At 50.1% G+C, this 23211-nt stretch overlaps 1 protein-coding gene across 1 annotated transcript in view; it reads right to left on the bottom strand.

The window, feature by feature from the left end:
* Positions 1–23211, bottom strand: part of LOC132581358 (uncharacterized) — a 41776-nt gene that overhangs the window by 4426 nt on the left and 14139 nt on the right. Inside the window, exons 8-18 of the mRNA XM_060252568.1 lie at positions 22906–23002; positions 20621–20844; positions 17534–17687; positions 16073–16284; positions 14319–14436; positions 11404–11609; positions 9147–9264; positions 7982–8151; positions 6901–6974; positions 3348–3475; positions 988–1177 (exon numbers count right to left, since the gene is read on the bottom strand). Of these exons, the coding sequence (XP_060108551.1) occupies positions 988–1177; positions 3348–3475; positions 6901–6974; positions 7982–8151; positions 9147–9264; positions 11404–11609; positions 14319–14436; positions 16073–16284; positions 17534–17687; positions 20621–20844; positions 22906–23002 (1691 nt within the window). The remainder of the gene's footprint in view (positions 1–987; positions 1178–3347; positions 3476–6900; positions 6975–7981; positions 8152–9146; positions 9265–11403; positions 11610–14318; positions 14437–16072; positions 16285–17533; positions 17688–20620; positions 20845–22905; positions 23003–23211) is intronic.

The following is a 23211-nucleotide window of genomic DNA, read 5'->3' as shown; positions in this document are numbered from 1 at the left end:
TCCAAGGTCATCTTTCAAGAAGGAGACAACTGCAGTTTTATACCCAACCCTTCTCTCTGAATCAGAGACTCAGAGGGCTTACAATCTCCTAGATCTTCTCTCCCCACAACAGACACCATGTGAGGTCAGTGGGGCTGAGAGAGCTCTGACAGAAGCTGCCCTTTCAAGGACAACCTCTGCCAGAGCTATGGCTGACCCAAGGCCATTCTAGCAGGTGCAAGCGTAGGAGTGGGGAATCAAACCCGGTTCTCCCAGATAGGAGTCTGCACAAGGGTTGCCAATCCCCAGGTGGGGGCAGGGGATCCCCCGGGTTGGAGGCCCTCCCCCTGCTCCAGGGTCATCAGAAAGCGGCGGGGAGGGGAGGGAAATGTCTGTTGGGAACTCTATTATTCCGTATGGAGATTTATTCCCATAGGAAATGATGGAGAATTGATCAGCAGCTATCTAGGGCTCTGGGGGAGCTGTTTTTTGAAGTAAAGGTGCCAAATTTTCAGTATAGCATCCAGTGCCTCTCCCCAAAATACCCCCCAATTTCCAAAACGATTGGACCAGGGGGACCAATTCTATGAGCCCCCAAAGAAGGTGCCCCTATCTCATTATTTCCTATGGAAGGAAGGCATCTAAAAAAGGTGTGGTCTCTTTAAACGTGATGGCCAGAACTCTCTTTGGAGTTCAATTATACTTGTCACAACCTTTCTCCTGGCTCCACCCCCAATGTCTTCTGACTCCACCCCCAAAGTCCCCAGATATTTCTTGAATTGAACTTGGCAACCCTAGTCCGCACACTTAAGCACTACGCCAAACTGGCTCTCAAGCAGACCTCCTGCCCCAGTCCTATCTTTCCTATGGGATCCTTGCAACGTCTGGCCCTTTCCCAGCTGCCCAAAGCAGAGCCATTTCCATCCTGACCCAGAGGTACTCTTGTGGCCCGCTCACTTCTAGCATTGCTGTCTCCAGTTCAGGGGACCAACACCCTTCCCCCTCTACCTGTCGGTCACAATGTTCCACTGCGGAGAACTGTTCCCGTCCGATGATGCTGTGGCCCAGCAGTCTTCTAGGAACAGCTCGAGCTGAGGGTCCTGGCTACGCAGCAGCTCTGCCTGGAAGTGGAGGGGTTCCGTCAGGTACCGAGTCACGGGGTACTCCGCCTCCTGGTAGAAGTCCCTGTAGGACTGGTCTGGAGATGGAAACGCAAGTGAGAATCGCCACTGCTGATCCTGTGGTTTGCATTTTACAGGACGCATCCGCTGTTCACCAGCCATCAAAACAAGGTGTTGCTGAATCCAGCTCCAAGTCAAACCACCAGATGCCAATTCAGATCGTTGGTCTATTCAGTACCACCTGCTCTGACCAGCAGTGGCTCTCCAAGGTGTCAGGAAAAAGAGGTTTCCCATCACCCCCTTTGAGCTGAAGAAGCCAGGGCTCAAACCGGGGACCTTCTGCATGCAAAGCAGAAGTTCTGTCACTGCACCAAGCCCCTTCCACCTGGGACCCTGCAAAATCCAGAACTAGCCACGCTTGGAGATCCCCTTCCTGCATTGCAAAGCTCCTATTCCTCAAAAAGACGGGGCAGCAGTGGAGGTGTTAAAACTCTTGCACCTATGTATTTAAAAAAGAGAAGCCCAGTGGCAGTACCAGGAGCCTGTCCAGGATGTTGGAGAGCCACCACCAGTTAGAGAAGGGGTGTCAAACATGTGGCCTGGGGGCCAAATCAGGCCTCCAGAGGGCTCCTATCAGGCCCCCGAGCAATTGGCCATCATCTGCTTCCTTCTCCCTCTCTCTTGCTTCCTTCTGCATCACAGCTTGTTCTGCCAGGCTTACTCAATCGCACAGGAGCTACAGAGCAAAGTCTCTATTTTCTCCAGAGGGGAGGGACGGTGGCTCAGTGGTAGAGCATCTGCTTGGGAAGCAGAAGGTCCCAGGTTCAATCCCTGGCATCTCCAAAAAAGGGTCCAGGCAAATAGGTGTGAAAAACCTCAGCTTGAGACCCTGGAGAGCCACTGCCAGTCTGAGAAGACAATACTGACTTTGATGGACCGAGGGTCTGATTCAGTATAAGGCAGCTTCATATGTCCATTGGCTGAGGCTCCTCCCTTGGGAGAGAGAGAGTTTGCTTTGCCAGGCTCTCTCAATCACACAGCAGAGCTACAGAGTCAAGCCTCTCTTCCTTCTATTGGCTGAGGCTCCTCCCCTTCCTGGCCCCCTGGGGAAGGAAGGAAAGAGCCAGAGCTTCCTTTGCCTAGTTCTCTGGATCCCATGGGATAGATGCAAAAAAAAGCACCTCTAAGACCAACGATCGCTAATGTTTTAAGCATGTTTTATTCTAAGGTTTTCAAAAAAAACTTTAATTGTGTTTGAATCCTTTAAAAAGTTTATATTGCTGCTATCTAATCTTAAATAGGTACACACACGGCTTGGCTTGACATGACTCAGCCCAGCAAAGTCTTATTTATGTCAGATCTGGCCCTCATAACAAATGAGTCTGACACCCCTGATCTGAGTGATCTATAAAGCACTGCAAGTGGGTTAATTGCTAGGATTACCAACCTCCAGGTGGGTCCTGGAGAGCTCCTGGAATTACAAGTGAGCTCCAGACAACACAGCTTGGTTCCACTGGGAAAATGGCAGCTTTGAAAGGTGGACTCTATAGCATTGTATGTTGCTGGCCTCTCCCTCCCTAGGCTCTGGCCCCAAATCTCCAAGGATTTCCTAATCTGGAGCTGGAAACAAGGGTTGCCAATCCCCAGGTGGGGGCAGGTTTAGAGCCCCGCCCCTGCTTCAGGGTCATCAGAAAGCGGGGGGGGGGGGATGTTTGCTGGGCACTCCATTATTCCCTATGGAGACCGATTCCCATAGGGTATAATGCAGAATTGATCCATGGGTATCTGGGGCTCTGGGGGGCTGTTTTTTTAGGCAGAGGCACCAGATTTGCAGCATAGCATCCGGTGTCTCTCCTCAAAACATCTTCTAAGTTTCAACACGATTGGAGCAGGGGGTCCAATTCTATGAGCCTCAAAAGAAGGTGCCCCTATCCTTCATTATTTCCTATGGAAGGAAGGCATTGAAAAGGTGTGCGGTCCCTTTAAATGTGATGGCCAGAACTCCCTTTGGAGTTCAATCATGCTTGACACACACCCTTAGTCCTTCCCTCCAGCCCCAATGTCTCCTGGTTCCATCCCCACAGCCCCCAGATATTTCGTGAGTTGGACCTGGCAACCCTACTGCAAACCCTAGCTATCATTCAAATAGAAGACTGGATGAAGACTCAGCCAACCAGTGCTGGGCTACAATTTCCCCTTCAGAACGCTCAGCCTGCTCTCCGCTACAAGCCTCTCCATTGACCTTACCTCTGGCGAGCTTCAGGGCAAGAGCCAGTGGGCCAACGCCTGGCAGGATGTTGGGGGATGGGCCTTTAACAGGGCTGTACTGAAGCAACAGGGCATCGCCGACCAGGTACCGGCAAGCGCATTTCAACCTGGAAGATCAGAAGTTGCCAGTGAGAGAAAGCTGTTCCTCCTGGACCTAAATCCACGACCGTTAGGAGAGGCTTGCAGCATTTTTCCGGGAAGTCGGGCCTTCGGTAGAAGCAGGGCCGGTGCATGGGTGTAGGCGAGAGGCATCACCTCGCCGCAGGGGTGGGCACCCCCTCCCCACTCACGCAAACCCTTACACTCCAAGTCGTCCTTTCTTGGAGCAATCGGAGCAAAGAAAGGATGATGCGGTGCCTGCCCGGCTCCCTCTAAAGAGTGAGAGGGCTAGGCAAGGGGCAGGCCAAGCTGCTCCTTCTTTCCGAACGCACGGCTCAGCCTGCCCCTTGCCCGGCCCTCTCCCACTTCAGAGGGATCCGGGAATAGGCCACTTCGTTCTTTCTTCACAAGAAAGGAGGAGACGGCCTCTTCTCGAATCCCGGCTGCCTTTGAAGCGAGAGAGGGCCGAGCACAGAGTGGGCTGAGCATGTGAACAAAGCACACGTCCCAATGATGTCACTTCCAGTGACATGATCGGACCACATGTGCACAGAGTGCATGCGAGTAGAGTCCTTGGGGGGGGCGGGGTTCTGCCTGGAGCATAGGCTTCCCAACCCCCCCGCCCTGGCGGGGGACCCCCGAATTTGCAGCCTCCTCCCCCGCTCTCCAAAAATCCGGAAGCGGGGGGGGGAGAACATGCGTGTAGGCATCATGTAGTTGTAGAGCTCCTGATCCGTTTGTAAAATGTGTGCCTTTAAGGCTGCGCAGGAAACAGAAAGGGCTTCGTTGGAAAGGGTCAGTAATAGTTTCCATGGAGAACGCCCCTCCCTTTCTTTTGCTTTTGTTTTCACAGCAAGTAGAGTTCTGCAGGAAGAAGATCTAGTAAGTATTTGTGTGTGTGAGAGAGAGGGAGGAAGCAGGGGATTCCCTGGTTTGGAGGCCCTCCCCCCCTTTAGAAAGCGGGGGGAGGAAAATGTCTACTGGGCACTCTATTATTCCCTATGGAGAACGATTCCCATAGGGAATAATAGGGAATTGATCCATGGGTATTGGAGGCTCTGGGGGGGCTATTTTTGAGGTAGAGGCACCAAATTTTTAGTATAGCATCTAGTGCCTCTCCTCAGAATACCCCCCAAGTTTCAAAACGATTGGACCAGAGGGTCCAATTCTATGAGCCCCAAAAGATGGTGCCCCTATCCTTAATTATTTCCTATGGAAGAAAGGCATTTAAAAAGGTGTGCTGTCCCTTTAATTGTGATGGCCAGAACTCCCTTGGAGTTCAATTATGCTTGTCACACCCTTGTTCCTGGCTCCACCCCCAATGTCTCCTGGCTCTACCCCCAAAGTCTCCTGGCTCCGCCCCCAAAGTCTCCAGATTTGTCTTGAATTGGACTTGGCAACCCTACTAGAGCACCAGGGTTGAGTAGAAGTTGCAGGGAGCCAGGCTAGAACTGGGTCATAGTGTTGGCTCAAGTTTTATTGGTGCCCTGAGTGAACTGGTCTGACCTGGATAGCTCAGGCTTGCCTGATCTCCTCGGAAGCTAAACAGGGCCTGCCCTCGTTAGTATTGCAAGGGGGGAGACCACCAAGGAATTCTAGGGTAGCTACACAGAGACAGGAAGGGCTTTTTTTTTGCAGCAGGAACTATTTTGCATATTAGGCCACACCCCACTGATGTAGCCAATCCTCCAAGAGCTTACAGGGCTCTTGGTACAGGGCCTACTGTAAGCTCCAGGAGGATTGGCTACATCAGGGTGGGGGCCTAATATGCAAATGACTTCCTGCTACAAAAAAAGCCCTGGAAGTAGGCAATGGCAAACCATCTCTGTTTGCCCTGACGTAGATGGCCCAGGCTACCCCAGTCTCAACAGATCTCAGAAGCTAAGCAGGATTACTGTGGTTAGTATTTAGATAGGAGACCGCCACAGTAGTCCAAGGTGACTATGCAAAGATAGGCTATGGCAAACCCCAGTTTGGTGTAGTGGTTAAATGTGCAGACTATGATTCCCCACTCTTCCACTTGCAGCTGCTGGAATGGCCTTGGGTTAGCCATAGCTATCACAGGAGTTGTCCTAGAAATGGCAGCTTCTGTCAGAGCTCTCTCAGCCCCACCTACCTCTGTTGTGAAGGAAGAAGGTAAAGGAGATTGTGAGTCCTACTACAACATTATTGTAATATATAATGAAATAATTATACAACTCACGGCCCAATTGCTAACAAGTCACAGCCCAGTGGTTGGGGACCCCTGATACGGAGGACGGTGCAGAATTGTTTTGTTTCCTCAAAAGGTAAGACCAGAACCAACGGGTTGAAATTACATCAAAAGAGTTTTCGGCTCAATATTAAGAAGAACTTCCTGACCGTTAAAGTAGTTCCTCAGTGGAACAGCCTTGGATCAGCCATAGCTCTCACAAGAGTTGTCCTTGAAAGGGCAGCTTCTGGGAGAGCTCTCTCAGCCCCACCTACTTCACAGGGTGTCTGCTGTGTGTGGTAAGGTAAGGGAGATTGTGAGCCTCTCTGAGATTTGGAGTGGAGGACAGGATAGAAATCCAATCTCCTCCTCTTCCTTCTTTTGCTTTCTTGAAAAGCCTCTGGGGTAGCTATAAGTTGGCTACAAAATGACATTTGCGTTACACCACCTTGCAAAACTGACTTTGGTATTGTGGTGGTGAGTCTAGAATGGAACATTTCACTTGCAGAGCATTCAAGGTGAACAATGCAAAAATAGACCAGCTCTTTCAAAAGTTCTCCATGTTCCATCACGGCACTTATAGAAGACCAGGGCCAACAGGCATGGAGATACTGGAAGCCAGATAACAAGATCCCTTTCAAGTCGATAGAGGATGCTGATCTCACTGTATTGGTACACCTCAAGGTCTGCAGTTACCTAGATTTGCCTAGTGGTAGGGGCAGTTTGGTAGTTACCTAGATTCGCCTGGAGGTAAGGCTGGCTCGGCTGGCTCAGTTTAAGAAGATGATGATGATGATGATGATGATGATGATGATGATGATGATGATGATGATGATACTTGATTTATACCCCACCCTCCACTCCAAATCTCAGAGCAACTCACAATTTCCTTTACCTTCCTCCCCGACAACAGACACCCTATGAGGTGGGTGGGGCTGAGACAGCTCTCCCAGAAGCTGCCCTTTCAAGGACAACTCTGCGGGAGCTATGGCTGACCCGTGGCCATTCCAGCAGGTGCAAGTGGAGGAGTGGGGAATCAAACCTGGTTCTCCCAGATAAGAGTCCGCACACTTAACCACTACACCAAACTGGCTGGGGTTTGCCAGAAGTCACCATGACTTCCAGGCGTGCGTGCGCAGACACAAGTACTTTTTTTAAAAGAACAATTCAAGGTCCATGCACTGACCAGCCTTTCCAAGTCAATAGTCCAAACTTCTCTCCCACCTGATCACAAGTACTTACTGATAAACTGGTGCTGCTTGGCCTGGGGGTACATACAGGACTTCATTTTCGTATGTCATGGTATCACTCTTGAACTACAAGAAGATTTTTTTAGGGGGAAATGGTAAGTTTTATGCCCGTCTGTGGCCTAAGAAGAGATATCAGATCAGTTAACAAATCAAGAGCTAGTGCCTTCAAGCATGTTGACAGCACCCTGCCTTAAAGATAAGGACCCACCTCCAGAGGCCCAACTGCTATCAGACAACATGAGTTAGAAGACTAGCCCACCTCCCCCCCCAGGGTGCCCCATATATCAGCTCAGCACCCTCATTCTAAATCACTCAACTTCAGAAGTGACCGAATTGCAGCTTGGGAACCACATGTGGCTCTTTCACACATATTGTGTGGCTCTCAAAGCCCCCATCACCTGTTGGCTGGATTACAGAAGACATTAGTCTCTCTAAATCACTTATCCAAGTCAAGCCAGTCAGTGGCTTGGGCAATGCATTTAAAGTTGTTTCCTATCCACATCTCCCTCCCCCATCTATTTGCTTTCCCTCCTTCCTTCTCTCAGACATCTGACGTCCAGGTCTCGCGGCTCTCAGACATCTGACGTTCAGGTCTCGCGTCTCTCAGACATCTGACGTTCAGGTCTCGTGTCCCTCAGACATCTGACATTCATGACTCGCGGCTCTCAGACATCTGACGTTCATGACTCATGGCTCTCAGACATCTGATGTTCAGGTCTCGCGGCTCTCAGACATCTGACGTTCATGACTCGCGGCTCTCAGACATCTGACGTTCATGACTCGCGGCTCTCAGACATCTGACATTCATGACTCGCGGCTCTCAGACATCTGACGTTCCGGTCTCGTGGCTCTCAGACATCTGACATTCAGGTCTCGCGGCTCTCAGACATCTGACGTTCAAGTCTTGTGGCTCTCAGACATCTGATGTTTATTCTACGTGGCTTTTAAGTTAAGCAAGTTTGGCCATGGCTACCCCTGGTCTAGTCCCTTGTAGCATTAACTCAAAATCCTCTTGAGCCAAAGCAAAGTGAAGAGGTCTTCACAGCCTCCAGAAAGACGTGGGCCATTCTTACCGTGCGGGTAGTCCCACAGGTGCTCACGCTGAAGAGGAATGTCGCTCCTTCCTCTGTCACCAAAGACGGCTTGCAGCGTCTGTCTCTCAGCACCAGATCGGAGGGCACCAAGCCCGGGATGCCAACCAGCCTCAAGACAGAGATCATCATTGTGCCGTTAGGGAAGCAATCTGCAAGAGAAACCCACTGCTGAACCTCTGGGTAAAGTTACCCTTGACCAGGGCATTTTTTTTTGGTAGCAGAAACTCTTTTGCATATTAGGCCACACACCTCTGATGTAGCCAATCCTCCAAGAGCTTACAGTTAAGCCCCGTAAGAAGAGCCCTGTAACCTCTTGGAGGATTGGCTATGTGGGTGTGGCCTAATATGCAAAGGAGTTCCTGCTACAAAAAAAAAGCTCTGCCCTTGACCATAGAAGACCACTTCCTCTATAGGACTGTCAGCAACAATTGCGCCAGCGGCATCAGGGTATGGATCTGAGACCATTATGGAAAGAACTCTATCGTCGCTTCCCCCAAGGAAGTCTGGCCAGGATGCAGGAAGCTCTAACGAGATAACTGATGGCCAACATTGTGTGGAACACACAAACAGGGATCAGTGTGAAGAATTATTGCTAGATATCTATCAATAAAAGGAAATGCTGCAGGCTTTGTTGAATACGTTCCACCATCCAGGGCCGGATTAACAATTAGGCCAGGTAGGCATTGGCCTATGGGCCCCCAAGCCTTTAGGGGCCCCAGGCCAACTCCCCCCACTGGTTTCCCCCCTGCTTGCAGCCCTCCCAGCCTGCACCCACAGCCAGCAACTGAGCCACTCTTTGCCCAACTTGCCTGGTGCGGCTGCTGCTGGCAGCATCGCCAAGTTTGCCTCTCTCTGCCTCTCCCCTGCAGCTTTGTCAAAGGCGCTTTTGAGAAGTTGCCTGCAGGCTGCAGCAGGGCTCCGGCTCTGAGATCATTTGTGAGGGGCCTCCCGAGGTTTTGACTGCCTAGGGGCCTCCACGGGTTTAGTTGCCACCATCTGAAGTTCAAGACTATTTCTCTACTGGACTTTGAGTGTTCTGCTGGACTTTGAGTGCTCAGTATGTCAGTTGGAAGGGTAACTGCAAGACAAAGTGCCTTTTTTTTGGGGGGGGGAGGGTTTTTGAAAAAGTGGAGGAGGAGTTTACCGATGAGATCTTTAGAAGAGAAGCTGCAGGAAATTGAGAAGTCCATCATTTCCGCTTGAGTGACAGGGTCCTTAAGAAGCAACTGGAAAGTCACCATGATCCCAGAAGAGTGGATTTCCTGGGGTAGAGAGGACTAGATAAGTTGGCGTGCACTCCCTGAAGTAGGAAAGGCATGCTGCATTGCCCAGATCCAGGGCCAAGAGACAATTTAGCTCAAACTGGAGATTTCTAGGCGATACTCAGTTTTGGTGGTCAAAAGCTAAGCAGAAGTATTAGGCACCTTCCATCGAAAGGAATCCCCAACAGCCAAGCACTAAACTCTGGCAGAATTAGAAGCCCACCAAAAACCAGGCCTCTTTAGGGCCATTCAGATTGGAGAAGGCCATTAATTTTGTTATGGAGAAGAGGCTCCCTTTTGAGGTAGAGCACTCAAGTTAATCTCTGTGGGCTTGTGTCATCTCCTCATCCACATACACTCAGAAATACCTATCACACAAAGCTGCCTTATACCGAGTCGGTCCGTCAGTCTATCGTGTTCCACCACAACTACTATGATCGGCAATGGCTGATGTGGTAGGGGCTGTGGCTCAGTGGCAGAGCATCTACTTGGGATGCAGATGGTCCCAGGTTCAACTCCCAGCATCTCCAGTTAAACTGTCTAGGCCAGGGGTGCCAAACATGCAGTCCGGGAGCCAAATCAGGCCCCCGGAGGGCTCCTATCAAGCCCCTGAGCAACTGGCTGTCATCTGCTTCCTTCTCCCTCTCTCCTGCTTCCTTCTGCATACGTTTGTTTTGTAAGGCTTGCTTAATTGCACAGGAGCTACAGAGCAAAACTATTTTCTCCATTGGCTGAGACTCCTCCCTTGAAGAAGAGGGGGGGAGGCAGAGCTAATTTTTCCAGGCTCTCTCAATCATACAACAGAACCACTGAGTCAACCTCTCTTCCTTCTATTGGCTGAAGTTCCTCCCCACCACCACCAGTCCCCTGGGGAAGGAAGGAAAGAGTCAGAGCTTCCTTTGCCCAGTTCCCTGGATCCCATGGGAGAAATTCAAAGAAAGCGTCTTTAAGACCAATGAGTGCTTAAGTTTTAAGTTTTTTAAAAATATATTCAATTGCTTTTGTCTGTGTCCTTTACAAAGTTTATATCTCTGCTACCTAATCTTAAATAGGTACACACATGGCCTGGTCCGACATGGCCCGGCCCAGCCCAACAAGGTCTTATTTATGTCAGATCCAGCCCTCATGACAAATGAGTTTGACATCCCTGGTCTAGGCAGTAAGTGATGGGGAAAAACTTCTACCTGAGCCCTTGCAGAACCTCTGCCACTGACCTTGATGGAACAAAGGCGCGATTCAGTATAAGGCAGCTATCAATCAATCAATCAACATTTTATTTATATCCCACCCTCCCCGTCGAAGCAGGCTCAAGGCTGCTAACAACATCAATACAGTGCGTGTTCATGTGGAGATCTTTTATATCACCTGTTACCTGGTCCTTTTAGCTGCAGATTGAACCTGGCTGGGACCTGTACACCAGGCAAAACTCTCGTACCGAAGCATGGTCAATGGGCTATGGAGGGTATGATTTACACATTGCAGGGGAGTGGCCCTGAAGGCAGCCAGGGCTCAGCTCTGAAAGTTACGCCTTAGATAGCTTCTAGTAGTTGTAAGAAGATAAGGTACTCTTTCTAGTTCCAACAACTGCCACACCCAGCGAGCACCACGGCACATGCTTTTACATTTTCAAGGTTGAAAATGAGTAATTTCAATCACTGCCTGTCTTTGCCTTCTAAATGTATTGATCATTGCCCTTTCCTTTAGCTTCTAGTGATCACTGATCATACATATTGATCATGGCCCTTTTCTTTAACTTCTAAATCCCAGCGAAACTTCTATCCCAGCGAAAGCTGGTTCAGGTAGCCAGGCCAAGGTTGACTCAGCCTTCCATCCTTCCGAGGTCGGTCAAATGAGGACCCAGCTTGCTGGGGGGAAAGTGTAGAAGACTGGGGAAGGCAATGGCAAACCACCCTGTAAAAAGTCTGCCGTGAAAACGTTATGAAAGCAACGTCACCCCAGAGTCGGAAACGACTGGTACTTGCACAGGGGACCTTTCCTTTCCTTTTCAAATATAGCCATGAACGATGTGATTCAACTACCTGAAGCTCTTGGAGGATTGGCTACATCAGGGGGGTGTGGCCTAAGATTCCTGCTACAAAATAAAAGTCCTGCTTCTTTGGCATTTGAAGTTCCTCTTACTTCAAAAACCACGTGGGCAGCATTCCGGGGCACCCTTAGGGCAAGGTGGGTTCCATTGTCATGGAAGGTGTAGCCAAGCTGGTGGGCCATCTCCTGTGTCAAGAGGGTGTCCTCCACGAAGGGCAGCCAGTCCTGGTCCACGTTGCCACGTCTCATCACCAAGTAGAGGGCTTCATCATCACAGGAGCCGGTAGCCTGAGGTAATACTAGAAGACAGGAGGCAGTATCTCAAAAGGCGGGAACAATGCCCAGACACACCAGGGTGCCGCTGCTTCTCTTCTTTCTGACTCCCTCTTGCTCTGTTCCACCATTTAACTATCTCTGCTCCTTCCTTCAATTAGTAGGAGAGAGAGAGTGGAATCCTCAAACAGTAATGTTAACACAGAGTTAATGATGCTGTAAGTTTGACAACATCAGACACTTGAGGCCCAAGGCTTCATTAGAGGCCTAATAATAATTATGTGTTGTCAGATCCAGGTAGACTAAAGCCGTGGAACTAGGGTTGCCAATCCCCAGGTGAGGGCAGGGGATCCCCCGGTTTGGAGGCCCTCCCCCTGATCAGGGTCATCAGAAAGCGGGGGAGGGAAGGAAATGTCTGTTGGACACTCCATTATTCCCTATGGGGACCGATTCCCATAGGGTATAATGGAGAATTGATCCGTGGATAATTGAGGCTCTGGGTGGGGGGCTGCTTTTTGAGATAGAGGCGCCAAATTTTCTGCATAGCATGCAGTACCTCTCCCCAAAATACCCTCCAAACTTCAAAAAGATTGGACCAGGCATTCCATGAGCCCCCTATCTGGAGGGAAGGCATTTAAAAGGTGTGCAGTCCCTTTAAATATGATGGCCAGAACTACCTTTGGAGTTCAATTCTGCTTGTCTTAACCTTGCTCCTGGTTCTACCCTCAATGTCTCCTGGCTCCACCCCCAAAGTCCCCAGATATTTTTTGAATTGGACTTGGCAACCTTATGTGGAACAGAGTTTGGATTTCAGTGGCACCTTTAAGACCAACAAGGTTTTATTCAAGGTGTAACCTTTCATGCACACACACAGGGCCGGCCCTCCATTAGGCAAACTAGGCATTTGCCTTGGGCGCCGAGAGACGGGGATGGCAAATTGGGCTCTCGCCCCCCCTCTCCGGTGCCCCAGGCAAGTGCTTAGCTTGCCTCCCTCTCCCCTCCCCGCTGCTGCTGCCACTAGCCCCCTCCAGGTCATCGCTGCCTGCCCACCCACCCCCCAGTGCAGCGGCGCCCCCCCCAGGCGCTCTGCTTGCCTGCCCGCTGCAAGTGGCAGCGCTCCACTCACTCTCTTCCCCCTGGGGTTCGCTGGCTAAAAGTAAGCTTAGCCGGTGAGCCCCAGGGGGAACAGAGTGAGCAAAGCGCTGCCGCTTTTAGCAGCGGCAGGCAGGCGAGTGGAGCACCAGAGGGGGCCGGGGGGGGACACCATGCGGTGGGGAGGGGGCACGGAGCCACAGGGGGGAGCTGGGGGGGTGCTTTGGGGAGGGGCGCCAGGCAGCAAGTCTGCCTAGGATGCCCCAGGGCATCGGGCCGGCCCTGCACATGCACATTCTCTCTTCAGAGAGAGAAACAGAATTTCCACAACCATTCTATTTAGGAAGAAAAAGGGTCTTCCTGACTCTAACTGGCTCTTCCTGGCAGCTAAACACGCCCCCCCCCCCCCCCCAGATCTTCCTGCTTTATGGTAGGAATAACACAAGGCTGAGTGTTGTGATAGCAGCTTGGCACTGATGTAGGTAGGGTTGCCAAGAAATACTCAAGAAATACCTGGGGACTTTGGGGGTGGAGCCAGGAGCAAGGGTGAGACAAGCACAATTGAACACAATTTAACTCCAAAGGGAGTTCAGGCAATCATATTTAAAGGCACCGTGCTCCTTTTAAATGCCTTCCTTCCACAAGAAATAATGGAGGGTAGGGATACTTTCTTTGGGGGCTCATAGAATTGGACCCCCTGGTCCAATCTTTTTGAAACTTGGGGGAGGGGTGTTTTGAGGAGGGGCACTGGATGCTATGCTGCAAATTTGGTGCCTCAACCTCAAAAAACACTCCCCCCCCCCCCAGAGGCCCAGATACCTGCGGATCAATTCTCCATTGTATACCCTATGGGAATTGGTCCTCATAGAGAATAATGTCGTGCTCAGCAGACATTTCCCTTTCCCCCTCCCCCCCACCCTCCAGCTTTGAAGACTTATTGCTGGATATCTACCAATAAGAGGAAATGTAGAAGGGACACAAAACCCCAGGCTAAGAATCCTGAAGCTTTGCTCTCTTTGAAAATTGTACAATGGCATTGTAAAACTTGTACAAGGTTTGAGTGAAATGGGGCATCGCGTACAGCCCTGTCGTGTTCCATATGTGCCTTGCTGCACTGGGTTGCTTCACCTCTCAATTGTGGAAGAAGGACTGGAGCTTCAGACTCCATTTAAGAATCGACCTTTGCCACAGCCTGGACCTTTCCTTTTGGAGAATTTGGCATTAATTTGTCATTTGTGAGTCTTTCCGGTGCGGGTTGTGGTCAGCGGTCTTTTTCTGTTTGTGTGATTAATCTCACCTTATAAAGCCCTTAGAACAGGGGTGGTCAACAGTAGCTCTCCAGATGGTTTTTGCCTACAACTCCCATCAGCCCCAGCCAGCATGGCCATGCTGGCTGGGGCTGATGGGAGTTGTAGGCAAAAACATCTGGAGAGCTACCGTTGGGCACCCCCGCCTTAGAAGTTTTGTATTATCATTGAGGCTGGTTTTTCGCGGAGGTGTATTGACCTTCTTCCTGCCCCACCTGAGGATTGGCAGCCCTAGATACCGAGAACGCCCACCTGCCATCACATCATTTCCTTCTGTCGCAACATGCCATCCATTGTGGATCCACCAAAATGTGTACCAAGCCCAGCCCAACTCACCTGCGTCGGCGACGAGGGCAACGAGAGTGACCGGGACGTCAAAGGGCTCTAAGTGGGGGCTCACGATGAACCCAAACGTGATATTTAAGGTATAATTCCTGACAGGACCTGACACATACTGGAAAGAGAATGCAGAATCTGGGTTAGCCAACACCAAGACGGTTTCCACAGTTGCATTCGTCCCAGCCTCGCAGTTCAGTTTGTCCTGGCCCTAGTTTTGGATTTTGCACTGTTTGCCACAGGGCTTTTTTTGGTAGCAGGAACTCCTTTGCCTGTAAGCAGTGCCGGCCCATGGCTACCTGGCACCCCAGGCATGCTGCCCCCACCTGCCGCCCCCTTGCCACACACACCCCAGTGCCCCGCTGAGGCGCAGCAGCCACCCGCCTCCTCCTCCTCCCCCCTTCCCTCCCTTTCCCGTTTACCTCCCGCCACTGCTAGCCCCCTCCGGTCTGCCCCTGCCCTCTCTGGCCTGCTGGCACCGCTCTGCTCACTCGCCGCCCTCTCCCATTCGGCACGACTAAAAGGAAGGCCTACTGGCTCCCAGCAGCCCGCCCCTGCGCGTTTTGTTAAGAGGGGCAGCAAATGAGTGAGCAGAGCAGCAGGGGGGGGGTGGCAGCAGGCCGGGGGTGCAAGTGGCGGCTGCAGCAGCAGCGGCAGGGGGAAGGAAGAAAGCCAAACTAGGTTTACCATAAAAAAAAGTCCAACGGGAATTTGTTTGCATATTAGGCCACACCCCCTGATGCCAAGCCAGCCAGTACTGCATCCCTGTGTGTTCCTGCTCAAGTCCTTAAGCTTCACGTTTAAGGGACTCTTAACTTCGTCTCCTGCCTCCTGCAGTGGAAGCAGACTTGCATGGAATTGCTCAGGCGAGAGCCTGGGAGCCTATCTGAGAGCCCGTTTCCTGGCAGGGATAAGCCAAGGCTGTCTGGGTAAAGCTCCACAACTCTGGAGCAGTCACTGGCTGACTTCTGATTTCTCGGAGGTCATGGAAAGGGTGGGTAGGCGTGCACTGTCGCATAGAGGCATCTAGGTCACAAAGCCTGAAATAGTTGCTAAAAAGGGTCAGATCTCCAAAATAGCACTCTGTTTAAAGCCTTAAATAGGTAAAGCTTGCAAGCCGGCAAGTTGTTCAAAATCAGGAGATGGTCAAAATAGAAGTGCCACCAAATGTCAGACTAGCCCTTAATATGTTTCCGAGCTTCAGTGGTTAGCCAGGTCATGCCTTCTAGGCAGAGCTTTTTTTGTAGCAGGAACTCCTTTGCATATAGGACTGCCAAATCTGGTGGGGGACTTTCCCCCAGACGCTCTAGCCATTGTACCTATTGTACCGTAGAGTTTTCCCCTCTCAAATGGCTAGAGCGTCCGGGAAAACCATAGAGCTTCCCTGGAAACGCCTAGAGTGGCCGCTGCAATGACGTCGCCGCTGCAATGACGTCACTTCCGGGTGATATCATCACACCGACAACATCGGGGGAGGTTCCCCCCACTGGCCAAATATGGGCCGGTGGGTTGGGAACCTCCCGGATGGAGGAATCCCCGCCCGGATCGGGGGCATGGCAGCCCTATTGCATATTAGGCCTCACACCCCTGATGTAGCCAGTCCTCCAAGAACTTACAGTAGGCCCTGTACGAAGAGCCCGGGAAGCTCTTGGAGGATTGACTACATCAGGGGGGTATGGCCTAATATGCTAAGGAGCTCCTGCTGCAAAAAAACTCCTGCTTCTAGGTGTAAGTTAGCTGGAGGCAGGACTCACTTTTTTATCGACTCCAGGTGTGTCAAAAGGGATCTGTAGGATGAAGTCATTGCTGCTGTTAGGGTGCTTGTATCCGATGACCTTACAGCCCTGCTTTTCAACCTCTGGCAGAGACCAGGGGCCCGAACCGTCCACTTTCACACTGACTAGCCCCACATCTGGCAGGAAGGGCCCAGCAGAGACATTGAAGAGCTGGAGAGGGATGTTGGTGCCTGCACGATAAAGATAACTATCGGATAGGACAGGTCCACATGGACGCACGAAGCTGCCCTATACTGCACTGGTCCATCAAGGTCGATATGGTCTGCTCACACTGACTGCGGCTCTCCAGGGTCTCAAGCACAGGTCTTTCAGATTACCTGCCTAATGCTACCAGATTCGTTTAACGAGAGATGCCAAGGATTGAACCTGGGACCCTCTGCTTGCTAAGCAGAAGCTCTACCACTGAGCCATTATTTCCTTTGGAAGCTCTACAACTGAGGCGCCCAAGTTTGCTTAATGTAAGAGCCACGAGGAAGGAAGGGAGGAAGGAAGGAAGGAGGGAAAGAGGGAAGGTTTAACTTTAAATGCAGCTGGCTCAATTTGAGTAGTGATTTAAAGAGACAAATGCCTTCTCCACGCTGTCCGGCAGGGCAGTGGAGGCTTTGAGAGTCACGCAACGTGTGTGAAAGAGCCACATGTGGGTCCCAAGCCACATGTGGCCACCCCTGGTCTACAACGAAGGCCATTTCTCAAAGTCTCTCACCTGCTCAGTCAGCAACGATGGACCTTTCTGCTTCCTGGAGTAGAAAGGAACATCTTCACTTCCCAAGCCCGGTCTCAAAAGGGGGCACTTCTGGCCAGTCTCTTCTGTTACCACAAACAAGCCCAGCCATTCTTTTTAGGTAGGACGACCCATCTTTCCTGCAAGACTTCCATCTCATCTTGGATCACGGGTCATAGTTCCTCTCCACCTCATCTAACTGGAAGGCTGCAGACCTAGAGGGGCAGTTCAAGGATGGACCCCCCACTCACACAGATAACAGGCAGATGAGAAAATTCTGGACATATTCAGAACCCGTTCCAGATATCCTGTCCGCTCTGCTGCTCAGGGTTACGTAGGCATACCAAAATCAGGGCTTCTTTTGCAGCAGGAACTTTTTTGTGTATTAGGCCACCCCCAATGTAGCCAATCCTCCTGGAGCTTACGGTAGGCCCTGTAAGAAGAGCCCAGTAAGCTCTTGGAGGATTGGCTACATCAGGGGGTGTGGCCTAATATGCAAAGGAGTTCCTGCTACAAAAAAGCCCTTCATACCACGATTAGTAGGGCTGAATTCACCTGGATTCAAAACAGTTGAATTGGAGCCTAGTCAAACTGGCCTTCCCCCCCCCATAGCAGGTATTCCGGCCACCTCCCCAACACCCAAGGGCGGGCAGCAGTTATACCAACTGTGTTGGCTTTATTCACAAGGAAATACTTACTGTCTTTAATTATGAGTGGTGCAGGCTGTGGGGGTGTGCTGATCTCTTTCAGGATGGTATGCTTTGTGACGCCCCTCTGGTCATCTTCCCACAGATGCTCAACAAAGGGGTTGATTTTGTAGGAGGTTACCAGTTGCCCAGCAACTACGTAGCTCTACGGGAAGAAAGAACAACCAATCAGTGGTTAAGAGGTCCAACTGCTCTGACATATGGAGTAGAAAGCTCTCATTGTTCTTGGTGCATCCACCCAACTGGTATCAAGCGCCAGTGTGGCGTAATGGCTAGAGTGTCTGACTAGGATCTGGGAGACACAGGTTCGAGTCTCTGCTATGCCACAGAAACTTGCTGAGTGCCTAGGGTTGCCAAGTTCCCCGCGGTCTCTGGTGGGGGACTGTTTTTGCATGACAAAGTGTGTGCAGCGTGATGAAGTCACCCACGAGTGACATCATTGCGCTGGTGACATCATGCGCCGGCCACTGTAGGAGTTTCCGGGGAAACTCTATGGTTTTCCCAGACGCTCTAGCATTTTGGAAGGTAAAAACTCTATGGTACCTATTGTACCATAGAGTTTACCCTCCCAAAATACTAGAGTGTCTGGGAAAAACCACAGAGTTATCCCGGAAACGCCTAGAGTAGCCAGCACGCGCTGGTGCGATGATGTCATTTGCGGGTGACATTATTGCGCTGGCAATGTTGGGGGAGGTTCCCCCCCCCCCGCCTGCCCAATGTGGACCAGCAGGCTGGAAACCTCCCAGGCAGGAGAACCCCCGCCCGGCCCAGGGTCTTGGCAGCCCAATAAGTGCCCTTGGCAGGGGCTCTGATTGACTCCTGCAAGGTTGTTCCACTGTGCTGAAGCCACCATTGGATTGACTCCACCCACTCCACTCCCAGAAGCCTCCTGCTCCCTCCCTCACGCCAGTTGCTTGAGGGTCGGATAAGAGCCTCAGACGGGATGGCTTCTGCTGGCCTTAAATTTGACACCTCTGGTCTAAGGGGTGTGCTGTTAGAATACGCGCTTCAGCTCTTCTCAGCACCGCTGTTGGGATGGTATCACAACCTAAGTATTGGCAACACAGGCCACAGTACAGTAACTAAGTAGCGGGGGATGAGTCTATTAGCCCTATTCAGAGCTTTTTTGGGTAGCAGGAACTAATTTGCATATTAGGCAACACCCCCTCATGTAGCCAATCCACTTGGAGCTTACAGTAGGCCCTGTACTAAGAGTCCTGTAAGCTCTTGGAGGATTGGCTACATCAGGGGTGTATGGCCTAATATGCAAAGGAGTTCCCGCTAAAAAAAAAGCACTGCCCTATTAAAAAACAGGCTAGATCAGGTGCCCCCAAGCTTGTAGCCATTGAAGAAGATGACGACTGCAAATTTATAAACTCCGCCCTTTTCTCTGAATCAGAGGCTCAGAGCAACTTACAATCTCCTATATCAGGAGTGGCCAAACTGCGGCTCAGGAGCCACATGTGGCTCTTTCACACATATTGTGTGGCTCTTGAAGCCCCCATTGGCCAACTTGGAGAAGGCATTTGGCTCTTTAAATAACTTCTCCAAGCCAAGTTAGTTACTTTCTTTCCACCTCTCCCTCCCCCCCATCAATTTGTCTTCCTTTCTTCCTTCCTGCTTTCCTGCTTGCTCTCTAACATCTGACATTTATTCTATGTGGCTCTTACATTAAGCAAGTTTGGCCACCCCTGTCCTATATCTTTTCCCCCCCACAACAGACACCCTGTGAGGTGGGTGGGGCTGAGAGAGCTCTCACAGCAGCTGCCCTTTCAAGGACAACTCCTGCCATAGCTATGGCTGACCCAAGGCCATTCCAGCAGCTGCAAGTGGAGGAGTGGAGAATCAAACCCGGTTCTTCCAGATAAGAGTTCATACACTTAACCACTACATCAAACTGGGCACTGTGGCACCTCTCTACACCTTTCCTGACGCCTGTTTCTTAGAAAATGGGAGGGAAGAGGTGCCCAGCATGGCAGCTGATTGGTTGTGCAGATTGTTGTTGTTTTTAATTGCTTTGGCAGCAGCTGCTACCACAGCACAGAGATCTTCACTCTGTGACTGAAGGTAAGCTAAAAAGAAATCCTGTTAAAGCAGAACTTCTGCCCCAAATGTTGAAGAGCTACTATTAAGAGTTATGGATAACCTCACTTCCTAACATTTGGTGGTTGGCAGGGCCTTTTTTGTAGCAGGAACTCCTTTGTATATTAAGCTATACCCCCCTGATGTAGCCAGTTCACCAAGAGCTTAGAATAGGCCATTTAAGAAGAGCCCTGCAAGCTCTTGGAGGATTGGCTACATCAGAGGGATGTGGTCTAATATGCAAAGGAGTTCCTGCTACAAAGAAAGCCCTGGTGGTTGGCTTCCGCCTCGCTTGGCTGCCATTTTGTGGTTGCGCCCATCAACCTGTGCCAAACCTCCAAAGGTGCCTGCAGTCTCCAAAAAGTTGGAGATTCTCCAGGATACTATCAGAGAGTCATTGTGGTATAGTGGTTAAGAGCATCAGATTAATATCTGGATATGCCAGGTTCAAATCCTGACTTGCACCATGGAGCCTCACTGGGTGAACTTGGGCTGGTCACACTCTGAGGCTAACCTACCTCACATTGTTGTGAGGATAAAATGGCAGATACAAGATTGATATAAGCTGCTGCTTTGGGTTCTCAATGGGAAGAAAATGAGGAATGAATGAATGAATGAATGATATAAGCAGCTGCTTTGTGTCCCCAATGAGAAGAAAATTATGAATGAATGATATAAGCAACTGCTTTGGGTCCCCGATGGGAAGAAAATGAGGAATGAATGGATGGATGGATGGATCTAAGCAGCTGCTTTGGGTCCCAATGGGAAGAAAATGAGGAATGAATGAATGAATAAATGAATGAATGATATAAGCAGTTGCTTAGCGTCCCCAATGGGAAGAAAATTATGGATGGATGGATGGATGGATGGATGGATGGATGGATGGATGGATGGATGGATCTAAGCAGCTGCTTTGCATCCCCAATGGGAAGAAAATGAGAAACGAAGGAATGCATGAAGGAAGGAATGAGTGAGTGAATGAGTGATCCGACTCACCTTATAAGTACCACCCAGAGCACCAATGGGTATCTGCACGGTGATAGCATCTGTATCACTGGCCAGCAAGTACCCTCGACTGGCGACCTCTTGAGAAGGCAGCTTGGACAGGTCGATACCCATCTCCACCTGCAGTTCTTTGACATTACTCACTCCCATCATGAGAGGAGGCATGCCTTTCGGGATAGTCCAGGTGATGGTCTCCTTTGTGTACATCACTCCATCTATGGGGGGGGGGGGAAGATAGGTTATGGCTCACTCCTATGCCTGAAGTTCCCTCTACAGCAGGAGTGTCAAACATGTGGCCTGGGGGCTAAATCAGGCCCCTGGAGAGCTCCTATCAGGCCCATGAGCAACTCACTGTTGTCTGCTTCCTTCTCCTCTCGCTTCCTTCTGCATCACAGCTTGCTTTGCCAGGCTTGCTCAATTGCACAGGCGCTACAGAGCAAAACTCCTCCCTTGGGGAGGAAGTGGGGGAAGGAGACCTAGCTTTGCCAGGCTCTCTCAATTGCACAGAAGAGCTACTGAGCCAAGCCTCTCTTTCCTTCTGTTGGCTGAGGCTCAACAAGCCAGTGAGGTGGATTAGGCTGAGTGTTGTGTTTGTCTGTGTCCTTTATAAAGTTTATATCTCCTCTACCTGGCATTACATTTTATGAAACACGTGGCCCAGCCTGACAAGGTGAAGATCCGGCCCTCATAAAATGATAGAATCATAGAGTTGGAAGGGATCTCCAGGGTCATCTAGTCCAACCCCCTGCACAATGCAGGAAACTCACAAATACCTTCCCCTAAATTCACAGGATAAGCATTGCTGTCAGATGGCCATCTAGCCTCTGTTGAAAAACCTCCAAGGAAGGAGAGCCCACCACCTCCCGAGGAAGCCTGTTCCACTGAGGAATCGCTCTAACGGTCAGGAAGTTCTTCCTAATGTTGAGCCGGAAACTCTTTTGATTTAATTTCAACCCACTGGTTCTGGTCCTACCTTCCAGGGCCACAGAAAACAATTCCACACCATCCTCTATGACAGCCCTTCAAGTAATTGAAAATGGTGATCATATCACCTCTCAGCCGCCTCCTCTCCAGGCTAAACATCCCCAGCTTATTCAACCAACTTTAGCACCAAAAATTGTTTTAATACTTTTAAACTGTTTTAAATTGTTTAAATTGTTTAATTGATAACGGATTATTAATTTAATTGTTTGCTTATTGTTTTTACTGTCTGATGTTAAATTGTTGTCAGCCACCCTGAGCCTGCTTCGGCGAGGAGGGCGGGATATACCGTAAGTACAAAGAATAAATAAATAAATAAATCTTTCCTCATAGGACTTGGTCTCCAGACCTCTCACCATCTTCGTCGCCCTCCTCTGGACCCATTCCAGCTTGTCTATATCCTTCTTAAAATGTGGTGCCCAAAACTGAACACAATACTCCAGATGAGGTCTTACCAGAGCAGAGTAAAGTGATACTATCACATCACATGATCTGGACACTATATTTCTGTTGATACAGCCCAAAACTGCATTTGCGTTTTTAGCCACCGCATCACACTGTTGACTCATGTTCAGCGTATGATCCACTAAGACCCCTAAATCCTTTTCGCACATACTACTGCTAAGACAAGTCTCCCCCATTCTATAACCATGCATTGGATTTTTCCTACCTAAATGCAGAACTTTACATTTATCCCTGTTAAAATTCATTTTATTGGTTTTAGCCCAGTTTTCCAGCCTATCAAAGTCATCCTGTATCCTGTTTCTGTCTTCTTCTGTGTTTGCACCCCCTCCCAATTTAGTATCATCAGCAAATTTAATAAGCATTCCCTCTATTCCTTCATCCAAATCATTGATAAAGATGTTGAACAAAACAGGTCCCAGGACAGATCCCTGAGCCACTCCACTTGTCACTCCTCTCCAAGAAGATGAGGAACCATTCACAAGCACTATTTGGGTGCGATCTGTTAACCAGTTACAGATCCACCTAATGGTATCAGGATCCAAACCACATTTTATCAACTTGTCAACAAGGATAGTATGTGGAACCTTATCAAAAGCCTTACTGAAATCAAGATAAACGATGTCTACAGCATTCCCCCGATCCAGCAAGGTAGTCACTTTCTCAAAAAAAAGAGATCAGGTTAGTCTGACATGACTTACAAACAAATATGACTCCTAACAAATGAATTTGATACCCCTGCTCTACAGGCTTAACTCTGAAACTCCTATCAACGACAGTGTGGGTTTAAGGTCCCAGACGCTGGAGTAATCTTCTCCCCTTGTTCTTCCTACCTATGGGACAGGCCACAGCAGTGTCCAGCATCAGAAGCATCCGAGGCTGCTTGTAGTAAGTGGTGGACCTCACTGCAGAGAAGGGGACACCACGGACCTAAAGAGAAAAAAGTTAGCAAGCAGCTTATCCCCATGAGAAAGACCAAGAATATGACCAGCAGCATGCTGTGCTAGCAAACTTGTGCTTTGCGGAACATGAGAGGCTTCATCTAGGTTGCATTAGGGGTAGAATTCTAGCAGAAGCTCCTTTGCATATGAGGCCACACACCTCTGATGTAGCCAGTCCTCCATAGGGTTCCCAATCCC

This window comes from Heteronotia binoei, chromosome 13 (assembly GCF_032191835.1).
Source record: "Heteronotia binoei isolate CCM8104 ecotype False Entrance Well chromosome 13, APGP_CSIRO_Hbin_v1, whole genome shotgun sequence".
In the NCBI taxonomy this organism is placed as follows: Eukaryota; Metazoa; Chordata; class Lepidosauria; order Squamata; family Gekkonidae; genus Heteronotia; species Heteronotia binoei.
This window is presented reverse-complemented; position numbering and strand designations above follow the sequence as displayed.